General features: G+C 36.8%; 1 protein-coding gene across 3 annotated transcripts in view; it reads right to left on the bottom strand.

The window, feature by feature from the left end:
* Positions 1-24,331, bottom strand: part of LOC107722987 (disintegrin and metalloproteinase domain-containing protein 9-like) — a 47,610-nt gene that overhangs the window by 13,544 nt on the left and 9,735 nt on the right. For 2 of the 3 annotated variants that reach the window (XM_016531487.1, XM_016531486.1), the window contains exons 3-14: positions 22,201-22,259; positions 16,738-16,816; positions 9,915-9,991; positions 9,323-9,545; positions 7,687-7,752; positions 4,861-4,932; positions 4,575-4,744; positions 3,458-3,539; positions 3,192-3,325; positions 2,916-3,087; positions 2,548-2,640; positions 1,575-1,770 (exon numbers count right to left, since the gene is read on the bottom strand). In XM_016531487.1, the coding sequence (XP_016386973.1) occupies positions 1,575-1,770; positions 2,548-2,640; positions 2,916-3,087; positions 3,192-3,325; positions 3,458-3,539; positions 4,575-4,744; positions 4,861-4,932; positions 7,687-7,752; positions 9,323-9,545; positions 9,915-9,991; positions 16,738-16,816; positions 22,201-22,259 (1,423 nt within the window). The remainder of the gene's footprint in view (positions 1-1,574; positions 1,771-2,547; positions 2,641-2,915; positions 3,088-3,191; positions 3,326-3,457; positions 3,540-4,574; positions 4,745-4,860; positions 4,933-7,686; positions 7,753-9,322; positions 9,546-9,914; positions 9,992-16,737; positions 16,817-22,200; positions 22,260-24,331) is intronic. The other variant, XM_016531489.1, reaches the window with a different exon arrangement.

Genomic DNA, 24,331 nt, shown 5'->3' with positions numbered 1-24,331 from the left:
GTCCCATATGTGTAAAGTCCACGGTATAGCCTCAGAGCCCGTGTTTCCCCGGCAGACTTCTGCCATTTCCATGAGGGTTACAATCACCTCTAATCTTCCATATGCACCTAAACGGATGTCATATGTGTAAGTGCTTTCGAAACCTCTTTTGGGAAGGATGGGGCTTCCGCAATGTTCCTGTTCCAAGTGGAACCGGTACGTTTTCCCAGTGTTATCCAATCTCACTGAGTGGGTAGTGCTATGACAACAGTGACTGGTCTTCTTGTTGCGAGCCCCGGCCTACACCACAAAGGGGCGCAGGCGGCTCGCACAGGACACTGGAAGGGGCAGCATCCATGGCGCTTTGGTAGGGATCCCAATTCGTCGGTCATTGACGTGATTCGGAGTGACTGACTGAAAGGGAACATATGTAACCCTCGTTCCCTGAGACGTCACGTCCCGTCGCCACGGCTGCTGTACCACCGCTGAGCAGCCTGGTCACCGGCTCGGCTCCTCAGCGAAAGCCTGGTATGCGTTGCACCGGCTTCCTTTTTATGCTCACGCTGTGATCAGCGGTAGCTGGATGCAATCATCGCATGCCAATGTGCATTGGCTCGTTTAGTTTACACTCGAAGTGGATTGGTCTCTCTAAGCGAGATCCCAATTCGTCGGTCACCGACGTGACGTTATGTATGTAACGAGGGTTACATACATAACCGAGACGTTATCTTAGTATCATTGATTTACTATTATTTTTTTTTAATTAGTTTTTTTTTCCTGTTTTAATTTAGTTAAGTTAGTTATTTTGTTGTGTGTTCTTGTCATTTTTATTAGTTAAATATGTCTATATAGTTTTTATTAACTTTTATTTAAATTTTACTTTTAGTTATTTAGTCCATCAAATTTATCCATTTATTTTATTTCAAGTAACAAGTTTAAAATTGTTCTTTTCTTTATTTTTTCTTTATTTCAAGCTTTTTGTTTTAGTTAACTATAATAACTCTGCTTCAACCTCACTTACCATTTAATCATGTTTTATTTCATATCAAAAGATAATCGCATGGAATAGAAATTACTACTCATAATGTTTATAATTGTGATAATGTTTGACAACATATCTTCATCAACCTTAATAGACCTTTTGTTACCGTTCAAATGTTTGGGGTCAGAAAGAGTTCTGAAGGATCATGTGACACTGAAGACTGGAGTAATGATGCTGAAAATTCAGCTTAGATCACAGAAATAAATGACATTTGTCATAAATGACAAATATATTCAAATAGAAAATATTATTTTAAACTGTAATACTACTTCACAATGTTACTGATTTTACTGTATTTTTATCCAATAAAAGCAGCCTTAGTAAGAAAAAGAGACTTTTGAAAAGCAGTGTCTGTGCAGTTGGTGGAGGTGCAGGTCAGTTAGTTTATCAACAGAGGTCTTTTTATGTTCCATAATTATTTAGAAACCTGGTTTGTGATGTTTAAATCAGTGCAGAATATAACAATATTCTTTATCCAGTAATCAATATTGGATAAACAATATTCGTAATTCCTATATCGCCCACACCAACAAGTACAACATTTTATACTCACTCGTGCCAAATATGGCCTGACACTGGGTGTCGTAGTGCTGGCACAGGCCGTTGTAGCAGTAAGCCTGGCCTTGATTGCAGGGATGGCCATCCTGTTTAAAGACGTCGTTCTGACAGAGGGCAGATGAGCCATTACAGTACTCCGCCAAGTCGCATTCATCAGTGCTGCTTCTGCACACTGTACCACCAGGCAAAAACTGACAGACAGAGAAAGAAAATATTACATTTAAAAAATTTGCATGCGTTTAATCTGACCACCTAAGCAAAAAGCTAAAAAAAACTACTGCATATTGTCAGATGGCATATGCATGTATATATTAGCTCTGTCCTAGTAAGCTGGTCGATGAGATGTAAAGTTTGATGCACTGGTAGAAAATAAATATATAACTAGCCAAATTTTCACTCACTGTGTAAAGGACACATGCAATATTGCCTTATAATTTGGCCAGAGCAAGGTATCTTATAAAGCAGCATGAAAGGCTTGCAAGTGTTATTTTAGTATTATTTATATACTATTATAGTATTTATTAATATTTTAAATGAGCTTTTATTTTTATATTTTCAGTTATAATTTTTTATATTTTAGTTCATTTTAGTAGCTAACATTTTAAATATTAGCAATTTTGTTATTAGTTTTTTATTATTTCTATATCTATATGTTTTTTTTTTATTATTTTAACTTATATTAGCAATTTTGTTATTAGTTTTTTATTATTTCTATATCTATATGTTTTTTTTTAAATTATTTTAACAAGTAATTTTAGTATGTCAACTTAAACTCACTTTATTTAGGTTATTTGTCAAATCAGCATTTCTAATTTAATTTTTTTTAACTTTTTTAATCTAATATTTATATTTCATTTTAGCTCTATTTCAGTTACCAGAAATTATTTTTAATAGTTTTAGTTAACAATGGCAACACTGCATCTCTGGGTTTGGAGCAGCGCTGTAGTGTTAGAAAAGGTTGTAATTACCCTGCAGTTCTTGCAGCAGACCCCGTACGCACACTGAGCACCTGACCTCAGCTTACATGTCTTCGGCTCACAGCACAGGTCCTTCTCACACTCCTGAAACATTCACATACACAACCTTCAATAATTCTTTTTAGTCTTTATTAGGGCTGCAACAAACTATTATTACAACTATATTCATTAGTATTAGCACTGATTTTATTGATTAGTTGTTGCAACTCTGGTCTTCATCATAAACTTTACCATCACTGGCTCAAGTTACTAAATCAGCCAACAACTACCACAATCTTCAAAAACGTGAAATCAGGATCAGCCCTCTTCATCCAATAACTAAACAAATCACAAAACTGATCTGGAATCAGCCAACTCACTTCCTCTGACCCGCAGTCACACTCTTCGCCCACATCTACCAGCTTGTTCCCGCAGAAGGGGGCGCTGTACGCCTCGTCCGGCCGCGGTATGTTCAGCAGACAGCGGCCACCTGAGTTTAAGATCATCTTCTCAAAGTCATCAGCACTACAGCTGCTGAAGTTATGAGAACCACTGAGAGAAAAAGAGAGAGCATCGAAGGACAAAGAGACGGATCATGGAATAACTTTTACAAAAATCTCACCGCATATTGAAATTTGTAACACAAAAACACTCACGTTGCCCCTGAGTTCATAATACAGTGCGTGACATCGCATTTACAGTTTCGGTCATTATCATGGTTCATCCCAAGATTGTGACCCAGCTCATGAGCCACGATGGAGGCGAATGACATCACATTATTATTGGTGAACTGAGGGGAAAACACACACACATACGCACAAAAACAAAACAGACATTTAGATACTGGTGACTGTTCAGCAGACACTGAAACAGCGTGTATGAGTATCTGTAGCATATGAGGAGTGGATCAGAGGCATCATACCGAATTAATTCCACCACTATGACTTCTGGAACAAGCTGTGCCAACAAAAGCCATGCCTGCTGTTCCACCAAAGCCTTTATTTCTGTGAAGAGAGAGAATCAGACAGGCAATTTCTACAGCCATAAATGCATATCGTTGTTCACAGAACAATTAATATGACCAGTCTGGAAAAGAGGATTTTACTTGATGTGCAATGCAAAGGACTTTTTCCTTTCGGCACAGATCATTTATGAACACTAAGATCTAGAGGTTATTGGGGGGAACAGCTGTGCTTACAGGACACTTCACATTCATAGGTGATGATTCACATTCTTAACATAGCTACTAGTGCAAAAACTTAATCTGGAGGTTTTTCAAATCGCTTGGAGTTACAGTGTTTCCAGCTATGAGCAAGTCCTGAAAACTGCAAGATGTGCACTCTTTGTCGGGCTTATAGAAAGTAGTGTTGTCACGATACCAGAATTTCAGTAGTCGGAACCAATACCAATACAATTACACATTTCTAGACACATTTTGATACCATAGCAAAAAATATTTTTAACAATTTTATTTTAATTGTTCTTTTTTAATTGAACTGAAATATTTGAAAATAAAATTATATAAAAAAATTGTAAATTGTAAATTATTAATGCTACTAAAAATGCATTAAAACATTAGCATGTAGCCTTCAAATATTATTAAATTATGTAAATGCTGCTTTAAAAATATCAAATGAAAATTTAGTAATAAAATAACGAAGAAACACATTACAGATAACAGAAGATCTCAGCAAGACTTAATGCACAGATTTTCGTATCGTAATGAATCATATCCTTCTGGATTGGCTTTAAAATTAGGCTAGCATTCGTGGACAAGTCCTAATCGTTGTTCAAATCCTTCATCTCAGATTGTTACCATTTTACATCTGATCTTGTGATGGTTTTATTGGTTATTGATGGTTTTATAATTTATGGTGTGCAGCAAGGCTATGTATTAAGTCCTTTTCCCTGTTATCTCTATAAATGCTCCCTTTGGGTGATATTTTTACAAATTAATGTTTTATAATAAAAATGTTCTCCTGACACACTTAAAAGAACTTCCATCATCAGATACAGGTCGTAACAGAGAAAATTCGTACATGATGAGCTGTGCGCTGTCATGGCGACGACGGTGAACTAGCTCTTTCTCTCTCCACTGAGTAAAGCGGCCCAGCACTTCTCCAGCACTGCCATCAGTATTGATGAAGTTCTGCACAGACCAGATCTCCAGCCCCACCAACACAATACGGATATTCAGAGCCATGTACATCTAAGGGAAAGCAGGACAAAGAGATCAAGAGAGGAAATCACTAGGCCTCTTAATAATCACTATTTAGTAATATAATCGGATGCATTCTTTGCATTCATTTTAAAACATGAACTTACGCTATCAACATAGTTAGCGATCTGAACCATCTCCTCACGTACTGCTGTTTGATTCCTTTTTTTGTAGTTAAACTAGAAAAAATAAGAGAAGGGTTTCAGAAATTGGACACAATTCTCACATCAATGCTTAAATTACCCAGGCAGAGGCAATCACATGTTTTCATCCCACACATCTCCAAATGTTCAATAAATCTCTCCACACTTCCACTCACACTAACAGTTTAAGAGCTACTGATTGACATTTCCCTGAGTGCAACATAACCATCAGACAATGGGAAAAGAGAAGACGGTGCAAGACAGGGGCGGCACTAGGGGTGGCTGAAGCCCTGAATGTTTTCAGTAAAGCCCCGAATGTTTTTATTACTATGCCTTGTACGCATCATCACTGAGCTTTCAAGCAAATTAAAATAATTTCTATTAGAAACACACATCTCCGCACATCTAACAGTGTCTACTTACATTGTCATTCACTCCTGACAAGATCCACCCACTGAGGACCGTGCTTCTGACCGACATTTAAACTGGCCAACCATCGTTAAGAAGATAATATGGTCTATACGATCCAGCTAATGAGATGAGAGCTATTGGAGCCAGGCAGTTCGTTGTCTTGTACTTTACTAGATCTATTAAACGGCAAGATGCAGCTGTTTAATACTGATCTAGCCATCTGTCAAATTAGGTTTTTGTTACTAAGCCCTGTCACTATAAAGCAACAAATATAGATTTTTAATTATATTATATGCTTATATGCATATTATATGTCTTCCTAGGACACACACACGCATTTAGAGTGATTAAATGAACGGTTTGGTTAGCATGGTCTGTGGAAGACTTTTCTTCGTGTCAGGGCAATAATTTAATAAACAAGAAGTTAATATTAAATTACTTCAATTGATGAGACAATATTGTCTTGCTCTATTTCCCTAACAAGCATGGTTTCAAACAAAGCCATGAACATTAACCATGGTTTTACTACAAATAAAAAAAAAAAAAAACATGGTTACTATAGTTAAACCATGGTAACTACAAATTAACCATGGTTTTGCCACACTAACCATAGTTTAACAATGGTATTTGTAGTAAAACTGTGGTTATATAAATGGTAATCAATACGCCAAAAAACCATGGTTACTATACTTTTACTATAATAAAACCATGGTTAATTTTTGTAAGGGGTGCGTCTCTGCAGCAACACACAACGGTGTTTCCTTACTGAATGAATTTACATTTTTGAACGAATTGGGTGAGCCAATGTTTCACTGACCCATTCATAAAAAAAAAACAGTTGCTGCGTTCCAATATGCCTAACTATACTACGTCCTTAAAAGTATGTACTCTTTTGGTGAGGAAAAAGTATACACTTTTGAGAGTGTAGTAGAAGAGTAGGCAAACTTAGGGACATATTATCACATCATACAATTGCGTTTTTATCGGACCGCTCTGTCGCATATACACGCATAATGATGCATTTAAAAGTTAATGGCCAAACGGATGTTTATAAACGTTCACATTGTTGTTGCAGATGAAATATAACACAGATAACATTAAATAAATATTTTTTACCAGGATAAATATGAAGTATTAGTAGCTCAAACCCCTTTATCTAAACCTCTCTCTACAGTACTTGATGTCATTCGCGCCATAGATATGTATACGTAGATGCCTCATTAGCGGCTGTTTCTATGGGCCGCTATACGTAAGCCGTCCGCCATATTGGAAACGTCAACTTGACGTCATTCACCATAATAATCAATGAATATTCGAAGATGCCACAATCCTTACATATCTATGGTTCCGCCCCTCTCTCGCATTCTCACCTGTGAAAGGTTATCCCGTTTCTTCGGGAATTCAAATCGCAGCGGTTTTTACATCGGCTGTGCAGGATTGTGGCATCTTTGAATATTCATTGACTATTATGGTGAACGATGTCAAGTTGACCCTTCCAATATGGCGGATGCGTCTACATGCTTGGATCTGTCGAATGAAGCATCTACCTACACATATCTGTGGGTCGCGCACATCCGCCATGTTTGCAGTTTTTTTAATGCTTTTATTCATGTTTGTAGTTCTGAACCGAATCCTTCGTCAAAGTGCAATGGATTGTGGGCGATATTAGCCGTTAAGAGTGTGCACGGATCCACACTTCAAAAATCTACCTGAAATAGTAGACTATCCGGGGACTTTTGGCATACTCTTTTCAACATACTATGTTTTGGGACACATTTTGGCTTTTCTAAACTCACATACTATTTAGGATGGATAGTATGAACATTGGGACACAGGGAGTTTCTTACTTCCTCACTGAATGAATCTACGTTTTTGAACGAATTGGGTGAGTCAGTGATTCACTGACCCATTCATAAAACAGCTTCACTTTGCTCCTGAATGAATCAGCCATTTTGAAGGAATCGATTGAATAAATTACTCAATGACTCATTCATTATACAGTGGCTTGCCGCCACCTACTGGCAATTTTAGTTCTATAGGCCTATTTAAAAGCATAATTCTATTTTTCATTTCATATTTCTGTATTTCAAATTTTTATTTTTAAAACACTGATCTAATAACATTATTTATGCAATTTGTAAGTGCAGTGTAAATGCATGCAGAAGAGCTCCTCTCCTTAAAAAATATAAGTGTACAGAGCCCTGCATGCTTAATTATACTTGGGTCTTTTAAAAAATAAAGATACTTAGCCAATGTAACTTTTAAACATATTTTTTTCTAAAGTGTATCCCGTGTATTCTGACACATGCTTGGATGTCTCTGGGCTAAGCCCCGGATATGCTCTCATCCTAGAACCGTCCCTGGAGCTACATAACTTACTCTCTCATGATCCACCACCAGCAGCAGTTCCACATAGTGTGTCTGGTGCAGCACTGCTCTCTTTTTCTGTTTGGACAGACAGACAATTAGTTTTTTTTCAGCTTTGTTTGCCAACACAAGCATTGCTACTATTATGATTTGACAAATTAAATTATTAGAATTAATTCTAACATTAAAAACCTCTGATAGTAACACAGTCTAACTGAAGGCACATAAATACAGAATTAAACTACTTTAAAATTACTGTGGCGTAGCCTAAAGTCCCGGGTATACTTCACTTTCCGTGTTCCGTACCGTCTCACGTATAACCATGTCTGCACAGCTTTCAAAGTATACTCAACTGCAGATCAGCGTGGATGGACAAGTTCAACACATGCGCAGTACTACTTTCTTGACTCGCCGTGTTAATCATTCACCTCACGCCTTCGCTGTTGTATGCGGATCGTCCACTCGGTCACAATAATTGGGCTGCACGCAGATGGTGTGGACACTTCTGATGACAAAAATTGCGTTACGAGGACAGTGTGCGGACCGTCGCGGATGGCCAAAATACTTTGGGCTTAAGGGTTTTAAAACTTGGCAAGTTTTTATTTTAGCAAATTGCTCGATTGCCTGGTCCAAACCCGAGCTCAATTGCTCCCCACCTCCCACTGCCCCCTCTGGTTTGTGTTCATATTGTGTTTTTTTTGGTACGTTTGTGTCATCAGAGTGGCAGCTGTTTACCCCTATTACTAGGTAACGATGCAGAAGACAGCAAATTGAATGGATGCTTGTTCGCTTCATTTTTGTACTTCGGCTTTTGAATATTTTGATTCATTTCCAAAGCGCCAACACAGAACGGCACATGAGTCTATTTGTCAGGACTGTAATGCAAAGGTTCAAAAGAATGCGGGAGTTACATTCTGCACGAAGAAATTAGTTATAAATTCTCTCTGCAGTGCGTCAGTCACGCTTTTAAGGAAAGTGAGTGAGTAAACACATAAATACACAGTTTGACCAATTCATACGTCATTAATAGCGGTTCACTTCCGTGCTTTAGTACAATTGGGTTCACCGTACCCCAGACCACCCTTTTTAGGCGGACCCGGTTACGGTTCGCGGGTGCACACCCGAGTTCAGAAAACAGAGTTCACAATCACATTATCCAAACGAACCGAACTCTGACGTCAAATGAACATGGGTGTGCACCAAAAGTGCTAGTGTGAAAGCCCCTAGACCTATTTATACTGTGAGAAAAAAAAACTAATCATAATATTATGAGGACAACAAGTTGGCAAATTGTAATAAGTGTGTAAGTGCCTTTAAAATATATAATAAGTGCAATAATTGTTTTTATGTCACTGTACTAAAACAAAACAAATTATTATTGTCTAAAAACACTCTTACTGTTAAAACACTTTGATTTTAGAACAATTCCGTTTTAGAATATTCAGAAATACTGTAAGAAATCTAGTCATGTCAGTGTAGAACCTTTAAAAACACTTGAAACTGAACATATACCATCATGCACAAACACACTACTGCAACATACTCCCATGCACACATCCATTTTCTTTTCCAGCCTTCGCAGTTAATTAGCTGTGTTCTAAAGCTTGTGTAATTGCTCATGTCATTGTTAGGATTTGGAGTGACTCACCCTGATTAGATGGCTGCCAGTTTGACCAAATGTGATGTTATGGACATGGCTGTCTGTAGGTTTCCTTGGTGAAGCTTCGTCATCATGGTTATGAAAGTGAGGCGTTCCACAGCTGAGAGGTTCTGTCTTGACATCCTCCAAACGATACACCAAGTGCTCATCGCTGGTGGAACCTTCCAACGGTTCAATACCGAAACTGGTGCCCTCCGTGTGGATAACACCCCTAAGGTACATACGCATCACACACACTTACATATAAATATATAACAGACTTGGATAAGCAGAGCTTTGGCAACCTACTACAAACTTAAAGAGCCAATCTGATAATGATTTCTTTTCCATGACCTATTTCCATGAAGATTCATATTTCTTCACTGCCTGTGTGGCCTGGGATACATCAGCAAAAAAAAAGAAAAATAATTTATAAAAAAAAAAAAAGCCAAGGAAAGTATTTATATTTTGATGAAAACTTTGTGCACCCTAAGGCTAAAGACAAAGTAAATTCCAAAGTGTGTCTGCAGCTCTAAAGGTGTTACAGTCCGCTTCTAATGTAACATTTCAGTCTATCCATTTAAAGCTTCTGTGATCTCACCTTAACCCAGAGCACAGGCTGAGTGCTGCAGAAGAGCCCTCCACATCCTCTATATAACCACTGTAATGACAATGACCCTGAGAGAGAGAAAGAGACTTTAAAAGAAGCCACAATAAATACCACCAAGACAAAAAAGTACTTTTAAAGCTTTGACTAACAACCATCAAAATTCTTGTTATTAAAACCTGAAAGATGTTTGCTTATCAGGGACCGGACCCTATTTAGACGCTCTGACAGCTTTACTGTAGAGCAGTGGTTCTCAATCAGGGGTCCGGGGGCCCACAAGGGACTTCAGATTAATTTAAAATAAGACAAAATATGCATTAAAAATAAGACAAAACAAATAAAAATCTAAATATTTCATATTTTAATTCAAACCCTCAACAATGTTTTTTTCCTTTGAAGAACCAGGATTCCCACAATCTTGAAACTCCCACAATCTTTGTCGTGGACAATGAGGGGCCTTGGAGTCAAAAAGGTTGAGAACCACTGCTGTAGAGCATATGTGAAAGAGCAACATTCACTGTCCCACCTGCAACCAATCAGATTATATAAGCATGTGAACTGTACGTTAGACATTGTCCTGCGTCGAGGGGCTGTTAATACTGTGTCAAGCTGATTTACAGGGATTTCAAGGGGCTTTACACACTTAAATTTAGTTTGTTTTAGCTTTCACAGCCACTTTGTCATCAATAATTAGCATTTTCTGAAAGCATAACACACACATTAGCATGCGTACATATGTATAACAATGTGTGACGGTTGTGTTTTTGAGTGTGTGTGTGACCATACATACATACACACACACACACACACACTCAGCAGACCGGATGAATCAGTTTGTGTCATCAGACATTGAGCTGCTCTAATGAATCACTATTTCAGAAAAACAAGAGCAGAAAGGCTTGATGAAACCATCTGCTAACGTGTATATATCACAGTATATGTAATATGCTAACGTGTATAAAAACGTGTATATATCACAGTTCTCTGGAGCAGTTTAACCTCTGGATAAACCCTTATAAGACAAACATCTCTAGTAATATTGCACATACTTAGGATTAGTGATATGAACTAACTCCTAATCCTAAGTATTACTGTACATGTCCGTTTGTACTAAACTCAGGAATGATACCTCAAATCACAAGCAGCCAGCATACCAGTGTTGTTACTGTTAACTAAAAGTATTAAAAATAATTTTTGTTAGTTGATTTAGAAATTTCGAGAGGGAAAACCACCACTCACATTTTCATCAGGAAATATAACATGTAGGTTTGGTAATGATAATGCTTAGCATGCTGTTCTGGAGGTACTGGAGTCACATAGTATCTGTAGGCATGATCTGTAACTGTCGTTTTTTGGCATAGGATGTCAATACCCATGGCTTTCATTCAGTGGGAGTCTCATTATTTACATCATTAATACTCATTGCTTTGTTTCCCAGCTTAATGCCATGAGAGTGATTAGAGTTAAACAGCAGAGGCGTCTGTTCTATTGTATATGTGTGTGCTGATTTGAGAAAAAAAAATCTAGTCCACCTTATATAGCCATTTACTCTGATACTTTTGCTAATACTCAGGAACATCTCATTTGATCTGATGGAGGCTTTTATACAGCATGTTTTATTGAGTGATAGTGTGTGTCTGATGTAATGGGAATCAGAAAACACATCCTGTAGAAATCCCACCGGACATCATACACAAGTGAGGGTCAGCCGAACCGCTGATTCACAGCCACTGCTTTCTGAACGGATGTTTCTTCTCTTCTTAACTCTCTATATCTCCTTGTGAAAAAGAAGCGTGCTAGTATTAACTATATTGAATGTACACTTTAAGTGTTTCACATCTTAAAAGTATGAAAAAAAACTGTACTTGCAGCTAATGTAATATTAATGAAATAAAAGGCCACTTAAGTGTCCTTAGAGTACACTTTCATGACTGTTTCTTAACACACTTAAGTGCACTTTGTAATGATGTCAAATTAAAAGTTTTATTTAAAATATTTTAAATCATGTTTTAATAATCTTTTGTCATGCTTTAAAGAAGTACACTTCCTTTAATGTGTTGACTAACATACTAAAGCACATGTAAAGTACTTGGTTATAGCTTTAGTGTGTTATTTGATATTAAAGTTAATACATTTTAAAAGCAAGCTTCATCATTACAAATTTAAATAAATGACATACGAGTTTCAATAGAAATGACATTTAAATATATTTCAGTTTACTATTAATATTTGTCAGTACATTCAGCAGTACACTTTAAAGTGCCCCTATTATGCCATTTTTAAGGTTGCTAATATTGTTTTATGAGTCTCCTAAAACAGGTTTACATGCATGCAAGGTTAAAAAACACAGTTCTGGATTGGTCTACCGTGTACAGCGCGTGTCGGAAACGAAACGCTCATTGCCATGACGGAATGACAGCCCTGGAGGCTTGTCAATACATAGAAAAGATGGTATCGATTGTACCTTACCAATTCGAGTCGGAGTCTGATGATGAAACGGTTGAACTGGCTGATCGACAAGAGACTGATTCGCAAGCACGACTGGAGCAGGACGTTTCTCAGTGGTAGTAAGTGTCAAGTGTTAACAAGTGTGTGGTAATTATAAGATGTGATAAAACAAAGTTACTCTCACAGCGTAGGATACAGCGTCTTCTCGACATTATATTAACCACAAGGAAATTTTACTGTTTGTGGGCGGGCAAGTTGGCGACATAGAACGTGGGCAGACATTATGCAAATGTGTTACTTCGTGACGTAGAGCCGTAACAGAATAAGATTCGAATTCCTGATGACTCGTTTAGGCGATTGCGAGTCGACTCTTTTTTTTTTGATAGACAATAACTTTATTTATCGTGCACTGTCGGCTTCACAACTTTGCAGATAGTTTATGTTCACATGCATGAAAGGTAATATTCGAAAAGGCATAATAGGGGCACTTTAACCATATTTTAAAGACAATACAATTATTGTGTATTTCTGTATTTCTTTATCACAAGGGTCCCCTGTCTGAGGCAGCAGAACAATTCTTCAAAATAACCTTACAAATTCAATCTCATGCTCTTTTCTCATAAACTGAATGTTGGCAGTCGGTCTCTCCAGGCTACTGCACAAAATAAATTCTAGCTGTTAGAATAGAAAACAGATTAAATTGACCACTGCACTTATTTGATTGGATGTTCACAATTAAAAACTATTTCAAGATATGAGAGAACAAAGCACAATCATATTTAAACCTTCCTGCTTCATTTAAAGTGATGCGTTTATTTTTTCAATGTTTAAAATCCTTATCTTATGCCTTGTTTAATACACAGAGACATCTATAAATAAATCATTCTATGATTAATTTCTCAGAAAAGAAACATTGTGTCTCTGTGGTGCAATCAAACCACCGACCCATTTGTTTGAACGCTGAGTCATTATTTTCTGCGATTCAGTTTGGTGACGTAGAAATTACACACTTCACTTAAAGCACTTTTTTATATTGACCAAAAAAGAGAAGGCCTTATTTGGTTTGATGCACCAGACGTCCACATGGGGAGGAAAGCTGTAAAGCGCATGACGAGGCAATAATCACTGTGCAGCTGTTTCCTGTTCTCTAACAAGGAACTGTGTCATCAGACTTTCACATCACTACAGTCTCAGATCAGCATTTCACTAAAGATCTAACTACAAGACATTTCAGACCACACCCAAAAAGTTTGAAGCAAATCCCAAGTGGGTAAAACAAGATTTCTTCCTCTTAAAAGCCAGTTTTATACAGGATTGCATAACAAATGATCATGTTCATCTAAATATGAAATACAACTGGCACCGCTCTTTCTGTTTACAACTTTTCAACAGTTTTTCATGCTGCCAAGAGGAGCAACGGCCACATGATGTACACTGCAAGGACTGACGTGACAACTGTGTTTATGTGTGGGAGTGAATCCACAATATGATCGTTCTAGTCATTCCTGAAATTGCAATTATTGACATAGTGATACCCACAGCAAGCCAGAGTTAATCATAAACTTGGATTTGCCTTCTAAAACAGGTTGGATTTGTTTGGTTTTGTCAACTCTGTAACTCTTGAAGTTGAAGTCAACTCACATCATGAGATACTGAGCTAGAAAAATGACAAACAGAGGCCTCAGAGCGATGCTGGTGCCACAAAGCCACAGTATTACATTGCCCAGGAAAATCAACCTGTTACTTAGTCGCCTCTGCATATTAAACTGAAATAGGAGAAAGTATTTCAACATTCAACAATTGCAGTAGGCCTATAATTATTTATATTAAACAAGAGGAAATGCATTCACCTGTGGCATCATAAATGAGAAATAACACACTAGCTCACATAACACTATTTGGTTTCTTGTTCTGTTCAGACGTGCTGCCTTTGTGCATGAGTGTGGTGTTTTGTCCCTTTGTTACATAGAGAGGGTACACAGATAAAAAATAAAGCTGAGCTATTTTTAGACCAGTGCGATGACAATAATTTGCTGAACTATTTCCCATCATGCATATGGCAATGGCACACCCCAGCATTTTTGCCCTGATAAAACCTACCCTCAAACCAGAAAAACCCCCATTTAAACTCTTCCTTCACTTGCACTGACAATCTTTTTTTACAAGATCCTAGAATATTCAGTTTAAATATTTAAAAAAACATTTATACCTATTACATTTCACACAATCTAATACTTAAAGTTCTCATTTATAACACTAATAATTTAATAACAGTTTTAAATTTAATCTTTAGCAAATCTGAATATTCATTTTTTTATATTATAATGGTGTGATGCCTAAATTCACTAAATTCAGCATTTAAAATGATTAATTTTAGTGTTTAATTGTTAATTTATTTAAATCGGTCATTGGTTAAAAGTTATCAGTTTATCAGCCAGAATTTTAAAATGAAGTCCATCCCTTCTTTCAACTTTCAAAGCATCTCATAGAAAGAAATGCTGTACATTTTACATCGTAAAACAACAGATTTACAGTTCAAAATGAAGATAAAAAGTGTTTTTACACTTTATGCTTGTGAAACATTAGTGCCTTGTGTTCATAGTAAAGAAATTGAGCAGAACTGACTTCATGAATCCATTAAAAATCACTAAAAACAGCTGAGTAAAAAAAATAGTTTTGAGAAAATTTCTTACATCTTTTTTTTAGATTTCACTTGGTTTGATATTTTGATAGCTACTGTAGTGTGATGACATTCAGATAGTTTTATGTGTTATAAAAGTTTGAATCCTTTTTTTGGGCGACTGTACTGTATATGACGTGTTTCTGTGTGTGTTAAACACACTGTGCAAAAAATTATTTACAGTGAGTCTTGTAAGACTGGTACTACAACTTCCAGAAGTTGTTGTGCATCTAAGGACAACATGAAGCAGAACAGACTGCAGGATGGGCCGCTGCCGTCTGACACACTCTCACTCAATCCATAATAGGTGAACTGAGAGAGCGAGGCAGTGCAATGAAAGAAAGCATGAGAAATCTCAACGGCATGTAGCAAACTGTCAGTGACTTCATTCAGGTCAGGGCCGATGACTCAAATTACATCTCTCAGCAGACAGTCATCTCTATATGTCAAGAACTTCACTGGGAATGTACTATCCTTTCACTGTTTCCATACATCTCTCTCTACGTTCTTTTTCTATGAAGTTTGTGCCTCTATCACTTCGAATACTCGTGTAAAATTGGATTCCAGTTAGTGTGAGTAATGCAGCTCTTCCCAGAACTGCTCCACTGCTCTTGGCATCAGACGCTGTGTGAATGTTGGTCGAGGGGCCTGAGGAAATCGCATCAATAATTACAACAGCAGACAACACCACATTATGATACACGGCAGCTGTTCTCACTTCAGCTGTGCCATAGAAACATCGCTAGCAAAGTGGAAATAACATACAGCTTATGAGCCGAATGCAGTGGTACGTTTAGTTTTTGTGTTATGAAAGCAGCTGGTTAAATTGTAAAACAGTATTTGCGTTCCTGCAATCACATCCTGTGTGTCTGAGCTGTGCATTGTGGTGGAAAGAGTACTGAAAAAATATACTCAAGTAAAAGTACCATTGAACGAAAATTGTTTATGCGCGAGTGCACTTGCTAAATGAAGGCGGCTTGTATAAAATGGATTTTAAAAAACGTTTATTAATGAGCTGCAGTTTTATTACATCACGCGCTGGCACAGATGCAGTATATTAACGCCACGGGTCATCAATGAGGTGCAGATTGCTCCTCAATTCGTGTTTCCAGCACACTTTTTCACAACGCGCATCACGCGCTCAAACTCATCAAAAGTCAACAAGTTCAACAAGCAACAACGACTTATCCAAGTGACTGCTGCAGAACGCACGCGAGAGAGAGAGACGAGGAAGCGCAGATCGTGCGTCTTATAAGTGAGTGGGAATTTACCGAAAGTGGCACTTGCGGGAGTTAACACTGTACGCAATACCCGCAATCTCACACCAAATTTCAGGCCGTGTAGATAGGCAAGCATATATACAAATCATTTAGTAAGCAGAAATCCGAATAAAAAATAAACCAATCCTCAAGCTCTCAGCACAGGCTGACGGTGATGCTGGGTCGCCATTCAGTAAACAAAAGAGTGTAAAATAGCAAAAGCATCTGACAGAGATCTGACACATCTGACAGACAGGTGACATGGCTTGTTAAAGATTAGAAAAGACGTGCTAAAACTGCCTGGTTTTACATGCTTTCCCTTGTTTTATAGAAACCAGGTGCTGCTGGTGTGATGTAACTTTTCTGACAACTGGAAAAAAAACCTGTGTAAAAACATTCATTCAGTTTTTGTAAGTGTTTGTTGACTTACCATCATGTTTGGTCTCTCGGTGACCAGCGAGCCATCTTTGGCATAAGAGTACACAGTGAAATCCTCTGGAAAAAGCAATCTGAAGGGAAAAAAACACAATGTAAGGATTCATTGTTGCAGGTATTTAATACAGTCTCGCATCATACACAAATTATCAGTACATAGAATGGAATAGATTATCTGTACATCACTAAAATTGGTAACATACATTCCAGTTTAAAAATTTTGGGTCATAAAGTTTTTTATTATATTATATTACATTGAGCTGTTGATTGAAATATTTGCCCTCTGGTGCTCCGAAATGGTATAAGCCAACGGTATAATGATATAAGCCAAGAGGAGACTGGTTTTCTTTTGCTAAACAAAGGAAACTTTGCTTCTTTGCTCCTGTAAACAAAATCTTGCTTCTCGTGAGACTAGCATATTCTCACTGGAGCTTACGCCTACGTCATCCACTGGACGTCACTCTCTCATGATCGTGCAAATTTTTCTTACAAAAACGCATCAATTCGCTTCAGGAGGCCTTTATTCACCCCCCGGAGCACTTTTTATGATGGATGGATGCACTTTATTGGACTTCTACAATACACCCATTCACTGCCATTATAAAGCTGGGAAGTGTCAGGACATTTTTTTTTATATAACTCCGATTGTATTCAAGAAGAAAGTCATATACACCTAGGATGCCTTGAGGGTGAGTAAATCATGGGGTAATTTAAATTTTTGGGTGAACTATCCCTTTAAAAATGGCCAATCATCCTATTTTGGGTAAAAATAGGAAAAAATAATGCTTCTCTCAAAAGAAATTTGAAGTAAACATATGACAATCCATGTTTTTCTCCAGTGAACAGGAGTTTTTTTAAAAATTTGTTTTAAAAATCACATTTTAAATTGAAAATCGCAAAACACACTCTGATGTGCCAAGCCACCAGAACTGTACTGAAACCCGTAGTTTTCGCAAGGTATGTATTGAACCGTGGTCTAACTCTATTGTTGCATCCCTACCAAGAATACTGACTACTTTGCTGTTATACTGTACTGTTATTTAGTGTTAAATTATTGTAGATGGGTTAGGTGGCTTAGGTTTTATTGTGAATTTGTTATGTAAATTTGTTGTGTTTTGTATTTACTCATATTTATATTTACGTATACTTAAAATTGTTAATATATTGTTACATTTATTTTTTTTTCTCAATAAAAAAAACATTCTTTAATGTCATCCACCGTTGATTTGTGTTTTTTTTTTTAAGTATCAGTAAAGGCATTGTTTAGGCACCGGTACCATTTTAAAAGTATCGATTTGGCACCAGTATCGTAAAAAACCAAGACGATACCCAGCCCTAATATTATATTATATCATATTATTGCAAGGATTTAATTGCATTCAATTGTTTAAAAGTGACAGTAAATACATTTACAATATTACACAAGATTTCTATTCAAAAATCCTGAAAAAAAGTATCATGGTTTCCTCAAAGATAGTAAGCAGCATGACTGTTTTCAACATTAATAATAATCAGAAATCAGCATATTAGAATGATTTCTGAAGGTTCATGTGACACTGTAGACTGGAGTAATGATGCTGAAAAATTCAGCTTTGAATCACAGGAATAAATTACATTTAAACATATATCAAACTGTAATTTTTTTTTTTACCATATTAAATTTTTTACTGTATTTTTACTGTATTGATCAAATAAATGCAGCCTTGGAGAGACTCTTACTGACCTCAAACTTTAACACAGTAGTTTATACACAAGCTTGTATATCTTGCATATTCCTGATGCTTTATAATGTCTTATAATGATCCTATCAGACAAATATTTAGTAAGTTCATGTAAAACACCATGTGTCAGAAAACCTGAACAGATCAAAAATCAGGTTTGAGCATGAGCGAATGTGGAAAACATGACCAAAGGCATTAGAGGGCAACAGCACCATGACCCTGTGACCCTGTCACAAACAGCAGCAGGAAAGAGAGCTGAGAGGAAGTGCCAAGTGAAGTAGTGTGTGTAGCTCTGAGAAAGAGAGAAGATTATGAAAAAATATTGTGCAAAAATATTTCAGTGCAAAAACCTGCGTCATATTCACTAACCTCCTACAATCCAGTTCAGCCATGGCGTTAAATGTGTGTGAGTGTTTCAGTTAAGTGACAATCATTCTTTTCAGCCTAAACATACCTCTTTGCATGTTGTCATTTGTGCTTCAGCGCTATATGCCAGGTGGATTTTACATTATGCTTTTAGCGCCCACAGAAAACAGGCGGTAAAAAAAATTCTCATAAAAAGAGATGCGTTCAGGTGGCTTGATTGCAGTGGCAGAGCGATGCTGTTTTGCATAATTCCTTCGGTGTACTAAAACAATGGAGAAACTCTTACTAAAGATTACATAATTTAAAATCACGTATCCCTTCTGGAAGAATAATTTAATGTCTGATCTAAATTGATGACGATTAAAAAGAGAGCAAATTGCTCCGTGTAGAAATTCTCTCAATTATTCAGTGATAATTTTGTTTCATTTATATACTAGTATTTATTTATGTTTTGACTTATTTTCATTTTAGTTTAAGTTTTGGTAATTTTGTTTTTGTTTTTTAATTATTCCTATTCTATTTTTTTTATTTTAGTTTTAAATTATTTCAGTTAGCTGAATCAATGATTTTTTTTGCCATTTAGAACATGAAAAAAAAACAGTAGTGCCAACTTTGGCCATTGAGGCACTGAAAGCAATTAAAAATACATTAAATATAAACAAAAGAGCAAAAACATTTTTCTTAATGGATGCAGAAATTTGGAGGGAAAAAACCCACTTCAAATATGAGCATTATTAATAGTAATACTTTTGTTCAAACATCAAAGTTAATAATATTATAGACTAAATTTCCAAGAATATAAATAAAATTGAGTCCCATCTCACACATTATTTCCTGAAAAAAATGTGTCACATTACAGAAGTTAAATGTGTTGCAAATACAGTTTTATCATGTCTTTAGATGTTGTTTATGATCTGGCTTTTTTTTCTCAGAAATGAAGATTTCAAGTTCCTCTTTTCTGCTTTCTCATCCTTTCCTATGAATACTGACAAGGTAGACGCAATCATACAGATATCACAAAGATCAGACGTTCAAGTTTCCTGAGCACAGTGGGCTTGTTCTAAGACTATTTAAGATCTTGCATGATCTGTGGAGGCCACACACTGTGTAAAAAATGTAATATCTGCTGATGAGCTGACCTTTATTTCACATCTCCTCTGCAACAGATGGTGAGCATAGCTGGAAATCGTCGACTTTTCTGAAAGAATTAACACACCTGCCACAACACATTTAGCACTGACTGTCAAACTCAATGTGCTTTGTGGTCATACATTGTGTGTTATTTATATCCTACATCAAAATGTGAAGCAATTCGCCTTTGTTAATGGTGCAAAACATTTTTTTTTTTTTTTACTTCGATGGCACATTTCCAAAACATCTCCCAGCTCCGGCCCTTCAAAAACGCAACAAACTGTCAAGCTGAAGGAAAAAAGAATGTGTTTGCTGCTTGAGTATCTAAATATTAAAGTGAAGAGCACAGAATGTTCTGGATCTGCAATAGGGGAGTATTGGGGGGGTTTCATCCAGCATCTACCTCAGTACATTGGGACGCATTATATGAGGTAACATTCTCAAACAGGAGAAGTGAAAAGTACACCCCTCAGCTTTATTCAGCTGCATGACAAATCTGATAGTATCAAGGGACTTTATCTGTTGATGTAGTGGTCATCCAAAAAGGTCTGCCTACATGTCGCAATATTTCAAATAACTTAAGAAATACACAAAGAGCAGATGTTTTTTTACATTCTGAGAACCTTTGCAGGTTTTGTGCAAATGCACATAATGGACAACAGTGAACAAGTCCAAAGTCTAAAACCTTTAAGTGTCTTTTAGGACATCATGACACAGGGAAAATTAAGCTTCATCAATGCCAAGCATTAACTTGAATGAGGCTCAAATGCTGACAGGTGAAAAGGCTTATGGTTTTAAAACACTGTTGCATTCTGTACAGGCTTCTGATTTACAACAAACACAGAAATATTACAACTAAACAATCTACTAAGTGACCAAAATGTAATTACGGTAAGGAAGGAGGTACAGATATTAGGAATTAGGAAACTTCTCAGCCTGATACAACCAGTTTTAACCTGTTTCACACTTACATTATAGAAATGTAATTGGTTTGACCAATATCTTTTATCAACATTCACAATATTCTACTTAATTGGTTATCAGATACAGTTACATATATACACTACCATGTGAAATATTACAATTTAAAATAAGTTTTCTATTTATATATATTTTAAAATGTAATTTATTCCTGTGATGCAAAGCTGAATTTTCAGCATCATTACTCCAGTCTTCAGTGTCACATGATCCTTCAGAAATCATTCAAGAAACTGCTCAAGAAACATTTCTTATTATTATCAATGTTGAAAGCCGTAAACAGCGTAGTTTATTTTTTTCAGGATTATTAGCTCAATAGAAAGTTCAAAAGAACAGCATTTATTGAAATAGAAATATATGTCTTTGCTCTCACTTTTTATCAATTTAATGCATCCTAAAAAAAAGTATTAAAAAATAAAAGTATTCATTTCTTAGTCAAGAAAGTCAAGACTTTGCTCAGTCAAGTTGTATACTCGTTTTTTTATATAACAATCAAGTGAGAAATATGTAGCATGCTCAATAGTGGCAAACAAAAGTAAGGAACGATTATAAAAATACATTTCAGAAATGAAAATAGATTTAAAATTTTGCATAAAAAGAATTAACAATAACAAAAACATGTTTTATTGTTGTAGTCTAACGAGGATTTCTTTATTATTGTGTCAAACAGAAAAACAGCTATAAAGAATCGGTTCAGCATAAGGCTTACTGGACACAACAATGATCAGTATATGTCATGAAAAACTGAATTATATTGGTCTACATATAGTTATCAAGCCCTGCTTCAGAGAGCCTCAATTCATGGTAAATGCACTGTGAATTACCAACCCAGGGTAAAGTATGAAAAGTGTGAAAAACTGAACTTAGGCTTATGTTACCCAGTGTTTCCCAACCCTGTTCATGGAGGCACACCAGCAAGTGCAATTTTCAATCTCTTTTTAATTAAACACACCAGGCCACTAGTAGAGACTCCAAGAGCTCGAATGGATGAGTCAGATAAAGGACACATCCAAAATCTGTAGTGTTGGTGTGCGTCCAGGATCACTGATGGGAAACACTGCGTTAGCTCAATGTAGAACTTTGGCTTCACCATTTCCATTGTGAAAAGCACAATTTTGGCCACATGATCAAACACTGTTAACACAGTCTACATTTGTTCTCGGTTTACCCCGCCTATACAGATCAAACATAAATAATCTTTGGCCAAGTGTATGAATTGACTTCAGGAGAGAAAGTGAGAGAAGCAGAAGAAAAATACTCACTCATTTCTCTCCAGGATGACGACATGTTCTTTTCCTTGAGCTTGGATTATGTATGACACCTTAAAAAAAAAGGAAAAATGACAGAAATGGTCAAATCATTACATATAAGAATATAAAAGTATATAAAAAGGGTCAAAATTCTTTTTCTTGCTTTTTTTAATGAATGAACCTAATAAGTGAAGGGCATTTTTATGAGCACAGTGACCTAATTCACTAATAAAGCATAACACATCCAGCCCTGCTTCCCTTACTAGTTCATGTGGTCTCTTTCCCGTCAGTGCTGACTTATTTTAGGCTTAGTACATTTGTGATGAAACAAAACAAATACTTTAATTTAGTCTGTATTTCTGAGAAAGCACTGCACCAATAAACCAATAAACCCCTTGTTAAATTCTGAGTAAAAATACACATGCAGGAAATGAATCAGGTCAGAGAGAGACAACAACAGACATGCTGGAATGAACCAGGACTTCACTGCCTTTTATTGCACAGTTAGAAAAACATTTCTCCAAATGCAGCGACATTTGAATAATGTTGGCACAAATTTGAGAAGAGAAAAGCTCTTACATAACAGTAAACCCGCATGTAAGATCAGTAGAAACTGAAGGTGCCCCGTATGGCAAAACCTGATCTGAATGTGACTTATACTAGCTTAAAAACAAAATACACACACACACGACAACCAGTGATGTGAAGCACAGTTGCAAAGATTGGTAAAGATTTAAAATGTCAAGTAATTCATATGTCATTTAATGATTCATGTTCGAAATATGCCTGAGAAGTATGAAGTATATATGGACTCAGATAAGCTTAATTAAGTTGATTCAGCTTAAAGGGAACCCCGGGTATTAAGACTTGTATGGCTTAATATAGCGTAAATGATGTATCTTACTGAAATATGTAGTAGAAAACCCATGAAAGATTTAGGTTATTTAAAAAAATCCACATAGTTTTAGACATATTTTGGTCTATGGGGGGGGGGGCGCCATTATTTTGATGACATTAAATGGTTGCACTCGGTGAGCTACCGGCGCTATGTTGCTATTTTTACTGCAACAACACAACTGGAATACACAACTCTGAAAATAAAATACTACATATTTTGGTAAGAGATATCATTTACTTTATTAAGCCATACAATTCTTAATACCCGAGATTCCCTCTAAAAAATTCAATAGAATGAGAAAACTCATGTAAATTGTACACCTAACTCAAAAAATTGAGTAATACAGAAAAGTTTATGTTTAGTGTAAACATAATTTCAGGGAAAATACTAGTGCTGTGTTCAAAATATCGATACGACGATGTGTCGTCACAGAGATTTGACGATACGAGTATCGATACAGCTGGCCCTGTATTGATATCGTGGCACGTGTGCAGCAGTGGACCACGCTTAATTTGTTTAAAATTTTACAACGTTTAAAACTGAGAAGAAAAGTGCGAGGTTTCTAACAAAGAATGAATAGAGCATATATAGGCTACAACAAGGTTTAATCTGGCCGCAGAGGAACACAACTGGGTTGCCTGATCTAAAGAGACGTAATCCCCAAAACAGAGCTTCGCACCGTGATCTGTGTGTGTGACTGCACTTAACATCAAACTGCTTCTGTTTCACACAAATGCTGGCACAGACGTGCATGTTCGGCTAGAGTCGCTTTGAACTCGTGCATCTTCGGAAGCGGAGCTGCGCGGGAAGTTACAAAAAATGTTGCGCACACCGCCACGCGAAATGACGTCGCGTGCACTCAAAGCGAACTTCCGGCAACACCGCGATGACGTCATATTTGCCGCGCGCACCTAAGCGAACTTGCGGACGCGTCGAGTATAAATCAGCGAATGTCTGAGTTCGGCCGCAACGTGATCTGTGTGTGTGACTGCACATAACATCAAACTGCTTCTGTTTCACACACGTGAAACACTGTGTGAAACACAGCTGGCACACGTGAAACACAGCTGGCACAGACGTGCATGTTCGGCTAGAGTCGCTTTGAACTCGTGCATCTTCGGAAGCGGAGCTGCGCGGGAAGTTACAAAAAATGTTGCGCACACCGCCACGCGAAATGACGTCGCGTGCACTCAAAGCGAACTTCCGGCAACACCGCGATGACGTCATATTTGCCGCGCGCACCTA

Source organism: Sinocyclocheilus rhinocerous, unplaced genomic scaffold (genome assembly GCF_001515625.1).
Source record: "Sinocyclocheilus rhinocerous isolate Xijiao unplaced genomic scaffold, SAMN03320098_v1.1 scaffold2559, whole genome shotgun sequence".
Classification (NCBI taxonomy): domain Eukaryota; kingdom Metazoa; phylum Chordata; class Actinopteri; order Cypriniformes; family Cyprinidae; genus Sinocyclocheilus; species Sinocyclocheilus rhinocerous.
The sequence above is the reverse complement of the archived record's forward strand: the minus strand, read 5'-3'. Positions and strand labels throughout refer to the sequence as shown.